At 45.8% G+C, this 12,037-nt stretch overlaps 1 protein-coding gene across 4 annotated transcripts in view; it reads right to left on the reverse strand.

Annotated features, from left to right (window-relative positions):
• ITPRID1 (ITPR interacting domain containing 1) overlaps positions 1-12,037 on the reverse strand; it is a 118,071-nt gene that overhangs the window by 88,269 nt on the left and 17,765 nt on the right. For 3 of the 4 annotated variants that reach the window (XM_037126551.2, XM_037126549.2, XM_037126550.2), the window contains exon 2: positions 4,609-4,753. In XM_037126551.2, the coding sequence (XP_036982446.2) occupies positions 4,609-4,622 (14 nt within the window). In that variant the 5' untranslated portion in view covers positions 4,623-4,753. Of the gene's footprint in view, positions 1-4,608; positions 4,754-12,037 lie in introns of those variants that run through there. The other variant, XM_037126552.2, reaches the window with a different exon arrangement.

Consider the following 12,037-nt stretch of genomic DNA (forward strand, 5'->3'; position numbering starts at 1 on the left):
GAAGGGAGTGCCAAAGAGAGGAGATAGTAAGCAGTGGAAAGGAGGATGACAAAGCATAGCCCAGAGCATGCTTTAATAAGCCAGGGCTCCACAGGGCCCCAACCCCTTTCCAGCACCATCTACCTCTCGTTCCAGTCATAAACAGCACCCTCCAGGCACATGGAGCTAGTCAAATGCCCCCAGATCCTCTGCTCTATCTTGCCTCCATGACTTTGCCTATGCACTTTCCCTTTTGTCTGACATGTATGTGGTTGGTCCACTTAAAAAACACCTTAGCCCTTTGGCAGAGCTGGGCTTGCAGATGTCCCCCTCTATAAAGCTCTCCTTGATGCCTTAGCACCAATTTATTGAAGCACTATGTACATTCCCAGCATTGTCCTAATGAAACCCCCCATCAACCCTGTGAGACAGGCACTGCCATGATTCCTATTTTGCAGACGAAGAACCTGAGACATGGAAAGGTCAAGGAACACAATCTGTCAGAGGGAGAACTAGGTTCAAACCCTGGTGGCTGACTCCAGTCTGTACTCTGAACTACTACGGATGTGCCCCCAGGGTAGCGAATCTCCCCTCCCTGATGCCATGACTACCTACCTGTATTAATTACTGTGATACCACTTGTCTGTGTGGTTTTATTGTTCACTGAACTTGAAAATTCTGAACAGAACCAATGACTTAATTATTCATAGCCTTGTACTTGTTAACCCTAGAATATACTCCCCTGAATTTCTGATCTCAATTGATATAACCATCGACTCATTTCAAGTCAGAAGCAATGGGATTACTTTAAATGTGTCCCTTCTTCCTCATTTGCATCATATTCTTCTTCCTAAATCCCTTTCACATTTACCCTTTCCTCTCTAGTGCCACCCCCAGTCCCATTTAAGCCTGAACATCTTCCTGAGCTCTACCAGCCACCTTGCTGGTCTTCCCGCCTTCTCACCTGCCCTTGCTCCAGTCTATCCCCTCTGCGAGCAGTGATCTGACCACGCCACCCAGTTCTCAACATGCAATTGTTTAAAGTACCTGAAAGGTCTTTTTCACTTTTTTTCCCAACACATGACTCCCATGTAGATGCTGTCTCCTCTTTGGGGCCAAACTTCCCCTTACTTCTTTACCTGTATAGTTCCTACTCATCATATGAGACTCCATCAATCAACCATTTTACTTATCCATTCCACTGTTGATAAGACACTCAGTTGGGCTCCAGTGCTACCCCATGCCCCACAACGAAATTATGAGTATTCTTGTTCATGTCTTTCATGTCCTGTATATAAGCGTTTCTGGGATACACACCTAGTAGTCAGATTTTAGGATCAGGGTCAGTTAGACAAAGTTACAAAGGCTGGTCCAGAGTCATGAATTGGTGAGAATGACGACCTCGATATGGCTAAGCTTAAATTTTTCATCTGTTTGTGTGACAATGATATACTTCAGATCAAGGATCTATGGTGTTTGAATGGTCACAGCTCCCTAGGGTCTCTTTTTTAACTCAAGGGGACTCCTAAGTTTAGAGGTCTCCGCTGGCCTGGCAGAGTGAAAGCTATGCCATAGCTGAGAGGCCCAGAGCCTTGCGTGGTGCCTTTTGCTGTTTTAGGTGGGGGCGAGGGTGGGTGTGGGTAACATCAGCATCAATGGGCCACCTTGTTACAGCAATGGAATTTTACACCACAGTGGGATTGCATGATCTGGTTGCTGCTCTGTTTGTTTTTCCTTGGTGACATCAGTGTTCCCACTCCTCATCACAGGCCAGGCCACTGCCACCTCTAGAGGGCTTATGTGTTCCTGTGGTCACCCCACCTCTCCACACTGCTCTCCAGAAGGTGCTGTACTGTCCGTCTTCCCGCCCCCAGTTCAGGAGACATCCCATTTCCCAAGCACCTGCTCCCTCTGGGTGTTCTCTGATTTTCATTCAGAGAGCTGTGAGGTGATATGGCTGCATTGTTTTAATTTTCGTTTCTCCTATTACACTTTCAGGCACAAGGTTGAGAATCTCTTCATACACCTGTTGTCCTTCTATGCTCTCCTTTCTTTAAATCGGATAGTCATAAGCTTTGTCTGTTTTTCTATTGTGTTCATTTTTGTTTCTCGTTGATTCATAGAAGTCTCTTGTATTTTCTAGATTAATCCCTTATTGCTTTTTAAAGTTGCCAATATGTTCTTCTAATCTGTCACCCATATGTTAGCGTAATCTATAGAGTAGCTCATTGAACAGAGGTCTTTAATTTTGATGTTGTCAATCCAAGTTTTGCCTTATGGTTTGTGCTTTGGGATTCTTATTTTAGAAGTACTTCCCTACCTAATGATTAAAATAGGTGTCATGTTTCCCTTCCTCTGTTTTATAGCTTTACTTTTTTATACGGGCCTTTTATATCTTGGTAGGTCCCTCATATATGCTATAAACTGTGCCCCCAAACTTATTTTTATGCATACAGTAAGCCAGTTTTCTGAATATCATTCATTAAAAAATCTCCAGTCAGTACACCTCTCCTTACTACTGTTTATAGTACCATTTCTTTAAGATATCATTTTTTCTATTTCTGTTTCTTTCCTTATTTCTATATGTATATGCATATCTCTCTATAGATATCTATATGTTGAGAGATAATGGGAAAGAGGGAGGGGAAGAGATCCTCTGATATACACACACACACGAGCACAAATCCTATTGGTTCTACTTCCTGAAGAACCGTGACTAATACACTGGTGTAGAAGAATGATATTGGTACATAGTACCTAAGTGTGATCTTGTCTGTGCAGCATATCCAGAGTCATATGAAGTCGATTTGTCCCATTACTGGAGATGCTAAGTTTGATCATTTGGTTGGGGTGGTGTCTTGCCTGATAGGGTCTATCAACATTCCTTTCTCCATCGTGGGCTGTGCACGCTGCTTTCTTCCTCTCAGTGTGGTTTGCTCCTTAGTTAACCTGCTATTTTTCCCCTGGGCTCATGTTCCCATAGACACAGTGGGTATCTCAGGTGGTGGTAAGAACCTGTGGGAAACGGTCGAAGTCTGGCTCCTTTATGTCCACAGGAGTTTAGGTAGTGGGTGGGGGATAAAGACAGGCCTCTCAGCCGGAGAGCTGGAGCTGCATTTGTATCTTAGCACTGGCTCTCTTTCTCTTTCATTAGTCATCACCTGACCAGCCCCTTGGGGTGGGAAGGTTAGTGATTAAAGAGGAAAAGCTCAGTTACGCGTTGGTCCAGTTGTCTCATATCTGTGGCTATGAGCCCTGACTGTGCCTTGCCTCCAATCCCACCCTGATGAGGTATCCCTGAGCCCTGCTGGGTGGGCTGCTGATTTTGATTTTCAGAGGTAACAGGGCGGGCACAGTCTTCCCAGGGCAATGTGGGGGTGGTAGGGGCGGGGAAGTGCACATGCAGAACTTCCTCCCTGGCCCAATCACTCATCTGTGGTGTTCGTCCTCCTGTTACCCAGACGTGTCTCGTGGTTTGTGTAGGTTGGCTAGGGCTGTCTTTGTCTTCCTCAATCCTTGGGGGTAGTTCCAGACTTGTGCTTCAGAAGGGGGCCACTGGCCATGTTAGTTTTCCATCCTGCAAAGTGTTTCATGAGGAGTGATTGAACTAAGTACACAGAAGCATCTAGAGTGCAGTGTGTTGGTAATACCGTGTGATTGTCATTATTGTTATCATTCACAATAACATTTTTATAATAATAATAAATATTCTCATGAACACATAGTAGGGCTCTCCTACATTTGAGACTGCATTCTGGGTGAAAAGACATGAAATCCTTTCTGCACAGGACCTGCTCTCTAGGTGCACAGGTCAGAAGGCATAGACCACTCAGGACAGAGAGCGTGTCTGTGGAGCCTCAGAAAGAGAAGGGTTTCTAAAACCTTTGGGAGTTTGCCAACAGCTCTTCCTAGACCTGGCAGAGACAAAGCTGGCCATCCTGAATGTCTGTCTGGAGGAAATGCAGGGCCAGGGCTATGCCCAAGAGCCCAGAGGACACTCGAACTGACACTGACGTGGGGCCTGAGGATAACACATGTTGATACGGTGGGAAGAGCACAGGGTTGGAGCGAAGGAAGCTGGAATGTACGAGGGACTCCATAAATTTAAATAGTACGTAATTGTTGTGGGTTTAAGAACTGGACAGGCACTGATTAGCTCTGTGACACTGGCAAGCTATCTACCCATTTTGATCTTCAGTTTCCTTATCTGGCAAATGGGGAAAACAATGTTATACCTGCCCCACTACAGGGTAGTGTGGTTTTGAGGTGCAAAAATATTAATAGATATCCATTTGCTTTAAAAACAGTCCAGAAGCATTGTGTACTTACAAGCTCAGCCCCAGCCTTAGAAGGTTTTACTGTGAGAAGGAGTCCCACGGAGTGCTGCAGACCAGCTCAGGGGATCTGTGAGTCCTGAACGTGGCCAGACTGTGTGCTCGAATCTAGTACTTTATCTCTCAATTACTGATGAGTCACTGGGTTCAAGTTCATGTGCTCATTTCTTATTCAGGGCTGAAAACAAGTGCTATAACTACTACAACCTGTTCCCCTCCCCACTGCCACCTCACCGCCCACGGGAGTTTTGCTTACACTAAATTTAGAGGTGAGTGAATCACACCAGTTACTCACAGTCTAATTTCCATCCTCTGCGGCCAAGTATTTTAGGCCACTGGCCAAACATCGCGGCACAGGTGGAATTCGACTAGGATGCGTTGTTCCACCACAGCGAGGCTGGGAGCAGCTCTGCCTGATGATAGAGTGCGTTGTGTTTCCACTGAGAAAGAAAACAAGTTGGCCCAGTTAGGTTAGGAGGCTATTCCCGTGCTTCAGCATCATGGGATTGTCCCTACGAAAGCTTTTCCCATATGCAACAGTCTTTCCTTGCTCTTTTCCTGCTCCCACCAAAGTGGAATGAATCTACAACCTTTGCACAAAGTAAGTGATGCTAAATAAAATATTTCTTTACAACTAAAGAATCATAGCCCTCTCTGCACATACCCTCTTGGTCTGCTGAAGAGCAGGAATGGCAGTGAACAACTCCTGGCTGAAAGGTATTGAGACATTCCTGAATTCCCTTGTCACCCTCTAGTCGTTTTAGGAACACACGTGTTGGCAACCCGGCCCTCTTCGTGGAAGTAGAGCTGGGACAGAGTTTGATAAGGGAATTCAAGAGCTGGAAAATTTTAGTTTTAGGTAATAGTTAGTAAGCTTAGTAGTTAATGCATGTGAAAAGCTATTGTTTCAGGAACTGAAGGAGTGACCCACCCTGGCTCCAGGAGACCACGAACAGTTTGGCCTTTGTGCCCCAGAAGGACTGCAAGCCATTGAGATGGTATCTGAGCCATTGTGCTCCAGGGAGAGACATCCTGCTGCCCAGGATGGAGGACAGAGGACACAGGAAATAGGACACAGGACACAGATGGACACCCAAGCCAAGGAAGGAAGCAGAGCCACCCCAAACCACTGGTGGAGCACAGCCAAGGGGCCCTGAGCTGCACTGACAGGCCCCCAGCCTGAAACCACACTGCAGGCAGCCCACCAAGAAGGGCTTAGAGAAGAGCCAGAAGTCGGGGCCTGGACTTCCGGGCAGACTTTACAGTCCTGGAGAACTGGTTTTTCAACTGAAGCAAAGAACAATGACTATTTCAGGTAAGTTTGTTCAAGGCAGACCAAGGGGGAGGCCAAGAATGGGACTTGGTGATACTATGCCCTCATTTGTGAAGCGCCCCCACCCTGGGTGTTTCTGAGATAGACAGCTGGTGACTGAGCACATTCTCTATCTGGCAAATATTTTGTTTCTCTCATTCTCCACAGGACGTTTTTGACTAGTTTGGAGTCAAATTTCCTCTTTACATTTGTTACAAAAGCAATTCGACCTGAAGGGTGAGGCACCACTTGGTAATAAGAACTATTAAGAAAAAATTCCTGTCTTCTCCAAATCTCACGACTGGCGTTCCCTCAGGTGGGCGATGCGACACCCTCTTCATCGAGTACCCATGCCTCAGACTGGAGCCACCGAAAGCAGTTGTCTTCCAAAGACTGCCCACATGTAGCCCTTCGGCTGAAACCAAAAATCCAAAAACTCAACCTGGTTTATTTGAAGACTTTGCTTATCCATTTACTGATGCTTTCACAGACTAACCTTTCATTATTAAAGTCTCATTATGATTGGACGAGGCCAGGGATCAAGACCCTCAGGCTTGCAGCACTGTTTCTTTGGAAATTTTGATGCTGTCTATAGGAGTTAACATATAATTGGTTTCTGTATGTTTTATAGGCATTGGTTTTTAGCTTCTCAGCTTGTAAGGATGTGTGACATTTTATATCCCCTGTATTAATTATATTATTCATATAATATATAGCCTTGCTTATAATTGTATATGTAGATATCTCCATGTGTCTATATCCATGTCCATATCAATATACCTGTGTACCCACATCCACACCAGTGCACCTGTCCAGGCTCTGACGGATGTGTGCTCTGAAGGGGAGTAGTTACCCAGCCCGGCCTGCACTCAGACTCACCCTGTTTATATTATGGCACCGCCATTCTTGAGCCCTTGAGCTCGGCAGTTTGCTTCACTTCTTGGTTAATTGGAGTGGATCTTCAAATAATTTTATCAGGTAAGATAACTATGTGATTGGTGTATTTTATGGCCTTTTGTTTGTCAGAAAATGTATTTCTATGGCCTTCTTGCAATTGACCAAGTCTAAAATTCTTGGGTCCAAAACACTCTTCACTGAGAAAGAAAAAACACTGCTTTATTGCCTACTGGCATTTAAGTTTATAAATGAGAAACTAAGCTAAATTAATGTGTGTTTCTTTGTAGAAAACCTGTTTTTCTCATTCAGACCATAATTGATTTTTATCTTTATCCTACTTTGTTTGCCTTTATGCAAATGTCTAGGTAGGTGTATGTGTCATTTCTTTGACTTTACATTTGGAGGAATTTGCAGAAAATGTTCTCATTATAATTCTATGTTGCTTCTACTTTTTGCAGGGTTCCATTCTGAAATAACAGTTATTTGCAAGTTGGTCACCTGTATTTGTCTTCGGTGTGCATCATCTTTTTTGCTTGGCATTGTTCTCCTCTTTTGTCTATTGCATCTGCATTCTGGAAAAAGTGTACAAATTTGTCTTTCATGTATTGATACATTTTTCACACCTCAGTTCTACCCACTTTCGGTGTAAACTTCAGTGCTGCTCCAGTGCTTTATGACTCTTGGAAATTCCACGGGACCTCATCGGAGTCCAACATTTCACCCTCAGTCTGACCCCTCTGCGTGGCTCCTGCTCATGTGTCACCCTGACTGTGTCCTTCTGCTCAACGCCAAGTGCACCAAACCACTTCCCCAAGTTTTCTTTGGGACCATGAATGAATGGATCACTCAAAGAAATACCTCTCTTTCCTTATTTTCTCCAATGGTATGCCAGATTTCCTATTTGGAGGTCATTTTCCCTCACAGTCCCCATGCTGTTTTCCTCCTGTTATTGTCCATCCTGAAAGAAAAGTGAGATCTAGTGATTCATCACATTTATTTTCAGACGGGGTGAAAGGAGCCCTTTTCCTGCTCTGTTCCCACTTGTTGATTCCCCTTCTCAAATCTGAAGTACGAGGGTGGGTTCATGAGCACATCTCCTGGATCCACGCCCCATCTCTAGCGAGCTTTTAACTAGGGCGTCCTCTGCCTGCAGCTTTCCTGCCTTACTTCTCTCCTGCTCTGAGTTCACACAGTACAGGAGATCTGGTCATGCCAACTTGCTGTGTTCTGCAAACTTTTTCCTTCTTCAGGCTTGGGCTTCACTGTTTTCTTTATAGGATGGAACTTTCCAGAATGCATGCTGCCCAAGCCCTGCGCTGCACGTCACCTTGTTGAGTTCTAAGGTTTACAGTTCCTGCCTCAGAGTTAACAAAGTGGGTGGGAGGCGAAGGACTGGGGGATGACACCCTGCTCATCTTGTGGATACAGGGCCTCGTTCTTAAGTCTGAGGAGATGATGTGGAAGGAAGAAAACATCCATTATTGCCTTAATGATATGTTCTATGGCATTAGACCAGGTCATGTCACCACTGGTACTTCTTTATTTCTTAAAATAATTCCATTTGTGTTTTTTTTAATGACAAGATTTTCCAAATCCTGACAATGAGTTATTTATACATCTCAGTTTCTAATGCTTTGGACTTTCTCTCATTCCGCATCTTCATGAGTGGTTTAGCATACAGCTCAAGGGCCTGCACTGGGCTATTGACCAGGCAGAGTTCTGAAGAATTCCATAACGATCAATTTCAGAAGCCCTTCTGTGAACATGGTCAGATCATCAAGTCTTGTTTGAGCATTAATATGCTGGAAGCTTCACATAGCGTCTAGTCTGGCCTCATCTAGCTGAGACACACAACTGTGGAAGAACATGTGCCCAGGCAGACACTGAGCTCTGCCAATTCCTCAGAGGACATCCTCAAACTTTCTTGTCAACCCCTCTCTCTAGAGGGGACTTAGGCCTCCCTGGCTGGTGGTCAGGGGCACAAGTGCAATAGCTCAGAGAAGCTGGGTCCTCACCCCGCCTCGCTTTCCTAAGAGAAGCTGGCACATTCTGTCACATCCCAGTCCCAGCATCATCTGTCCACACCACCAAGTAGATCACGTCTCTGCCTTCTTTTCCTTCTCTCTGCACTCCAATACCAGCAAAACAGGCTAATCTCTGACAAAATTATTCCCCATAAACTCCCCATTTGCAGTATTCAGGTAATGAAGGGTAGGAAGGAAAGTTGGATAGATCCTTGAGCTCACTTGTGGGAAAAGGAAGCAAAGTGACAGAATTTGTTTACCTGCAGTCACCTGCTCTCTCTTCCCAATTAGGCATGCTGTAGCTCTCAGGTGTGCTATTTCTCTCTGTTTCTCTCATGAACACACACAGGCATACACGCACAAAGACAGTGTTGAAGGCTGCCTGTCTCTGATACAACTCTGACTCTCTTATAAGAAAACTGGGTTTTCACAAATTATAAGTCAAGGTCCGCAGAACATTAATTATATTGTTACCACACGGAAACGAAGAGCAATTCCCAGAATGGCAGTAACAACGACGAATGGTTGGTGGAGAGAGCCTCGGTGGTCAAACGCATTTGGAAACCACTGATTAAGCATAAACAGTCCTCATAGCAGGAATTCATAGGATCTTTACTGAAAATGTGTACTGAAAATCTCCAAAAGCAGGGCGGGCTAAGCAGTGCCTCCCACCTTCTTCGACCATGCGTATCTCACGGGGGTTGTTGCAGCCTTTCCCAGGGCAAGTTTTAGAAACAGTGGGGTGAACGCCTTCCCCAACTTCTCCCAAACTTTCTAGATTAGGAAACTTTCGAATTATGAAGACCTGTATTTATTTATTTATTTATTTGTAGACAGGAAATGGGAGGGAGAAAGGGAGAGAAACTCATCAATGTGTTGTTGCCTGTCACGCACCCCCTACTGGGGACCTGGCCTGCAACCCAGGCATTGTGGCCTGACTGGGAACTGAACCACCACCTTTGGTGTGGGCTGATGCTCAATCCACTGAGCCACACCAGCCAGGGCTGGAGACCTGTATTTAAAAGTAGATTCTGCTACTTGCTACATGACCTGTTAAGTTGGGAAAACATTCTAAGCTTCAGTTTCCTTTTCTATAAGAATATAAATAATAACATGAGTTTCACTGTGTCATGTGAGGATTAAATGATAATTCTGCTCAAGTGCCCAGCAGCACGCCTGTCTCCTCTCCCCCGAAGATTCACTTCTGGCAAAACGTTTTCAAATATGATAATGAACTTGGCTGACCCTCTCAAAAGCACAGATCTCCAACAAGTGGCTAGGAGCTGAAGAAAACCTCTCAAATGCCCTCAAACCTCTATGAGGTGCCCAAACACTTCATATATCGAACATTTGTGTTAAAGCATTGAAGTCATCGCCAAAATGTCCAGGGCCCGGTAATAACACTTGCTACCACTGTGTGAGTTGGCTTCTCAGGTTAACGTCTACTAACCAGCAAGCTCCCTAAAGAGAGCAGTGGCTGGGGACAGTGTGTGCAAGGGCCAACATTTGGGGGACGGGTTCTGTACCCCTGTTCAACCTGTAGGTACTAGGCCTTGAATGATGTGTGAATCTCTTAGCACAGTACGTAATACCTGGTAGGCCCTGGGTTTAATAAGTATGTGTATGCATTATTATACACGCATTAACTGAGCAATTGCTCTCACAGGCAGTGGGGCTACAAGTCTTACTCTCCTGATATGGCCATGTTTACTGCACAGTTAAAACGGTATGAGATCATCCACGCCTTGGAGTGATCATCCACTCCCTGCCACCCAGTGGTTTGAATCCACCCCACATATCCCCCTCACAGTCACCCATGTGATTCCTAGTCTGCTGGACACATGACTAGAAATGAGAATCACTCTACTTGCTAAGGAAGCTGACTCCAGTTTCAAGTATCTGACGGTGGGGACACTTCTCTCAGGGTGAACCCGGGTCTCCACCACTGCCAGTTCTGTCTCATAAGAATAACTGCCATGCACGTTTCAGGTAACCTTTGCCCACAGTAAAACCACAACCAGCATATTTTTGCCTTTCCATTTAAAGTGGTAACTCATAGCTGAAACATTCCTCCACCTGCCATTCCTTTTGCCTGGTGCCACTGGTGACCTCTGCCCTCCTTTTGTTTCGAATACAGCTGATGCCACAGTATGTGACATGATTAACTGCAATGCCTACTCGGCTGCTTGATTAACTGCAAAGTCCACTTGCCCTCGCCCAAGCAGCAAGGACTCCCTTCCCGGTGTCACCTTGGGATGCAACCCGGGCATTTCTGCTCACATCAGCGGTGAGGTCCGCTTCCCTTGGGGATAGGTGGCTGTTTATTGCTGCCTGGCAGGAACAGCAGGAGAACCTCCTGCCCTTTGCTTCATGTGGGTCCCCAAGGCAGTGGCATCAAAGAGACCCCCGGATTTCGCTTTCCCCTTAGTGAGAGCACCGAAAAGTGAAGGTCGGGGGATGGGATAGGTACACTCAGGATCTTGGAATAGTCTCATACTTGGAAGACACAGACTCTTGTCCTGGATCAGTGAAGATAAATTCCCCACCAGGAGGAAGATGGGAGGACACTCTGCCTCAGCTCCTATCTTTTGCTTCCTCTACTTCCCCTAGGCTCAGACTCAACACCTGCCGGAGGTCAAGGACACATCATGTCAAGTCCCATTTTCCTCCCTCACCCTTCATTTTTTTCTAACAATGGGTGGGCACATCACTGAGATTGGCTGAGCAGGCAAACAAGATTAGGACCCAAGGAACTTCCAGTCTCATGTTCAATGCTATCAGGTCACAGGGCAAACTTGAGCATCGGTGCCTGGCTGTGCCCTTGACTGATGATGTGACTCGGGGCAAAATGATTCTCAAAGGACTCTGGAAGATGTGTCATTAACCCATGTAGGAGACCAGAAAACTGTGACTCAGACAAGTGACTTACTTACAATCAAAAAGCAAATGTGTTTCAAGGTAAGGCCTTACATTTAGGTCAGAGTCCAAAATCCATGTCTTTGTTACTTGACCCAGCTCCCTAGTCAACTAACGGAGGCTGAATGAACCCACACCAATCACTACACAAGACCCTTCCAGGCCACCCATCCATGGGCTTTCCTGGCCTGTGACAGCTGTTTGCCTGTAGAGTTCTCCATTTTCTTCCATGATCCTGATTTGGGGAACAGCTCTCAAGGTGGCTGGGTGGGAGACTAAGCCCCCTTTTGCCTACACGGCACTTTACCCAACCTCTGTGAGCCTCAGTTTCTTTATGTGAGAAACAGCAAGAAGCCTCTCTCACAGGGCCGTGTCAGGATTAAAGGATGAGGAGTAGGAAAGTGCTTTTTAATCCCTAAGGCACTGTATACAAGTACAGGGCAGTGCTAGTATCTCGGGCTTTGCCACAACCCGTGCAGGACTGTGGGGGTGACATGGTAAGGAACGTGTAGCAGGGGTGTCCAACCCGCAGCCTATGGGCCGTGCGTGGCTCAGGATGGGTCCAAGTGTGGCCC

Source organism: Artibeus jamaicensis, unplaced genomic scaffold, assembly GCF_021234435.1.
Source record: "Artibeus jamaicensis isolate MK-2021 breed Jamaican fruit bat unplaced genomic scaffold, CSHL_Jam_final contig_1016, whole genome shotgun sequence".
In the NCBI taxonomy this organism is placed as follows: domain Eukaryota; kingdom Metazoa; phylum Chordata; class Mammalia; order Chiroptera; family Phyllostomidae; genus Artibeus; species Artibeus jamaicensis.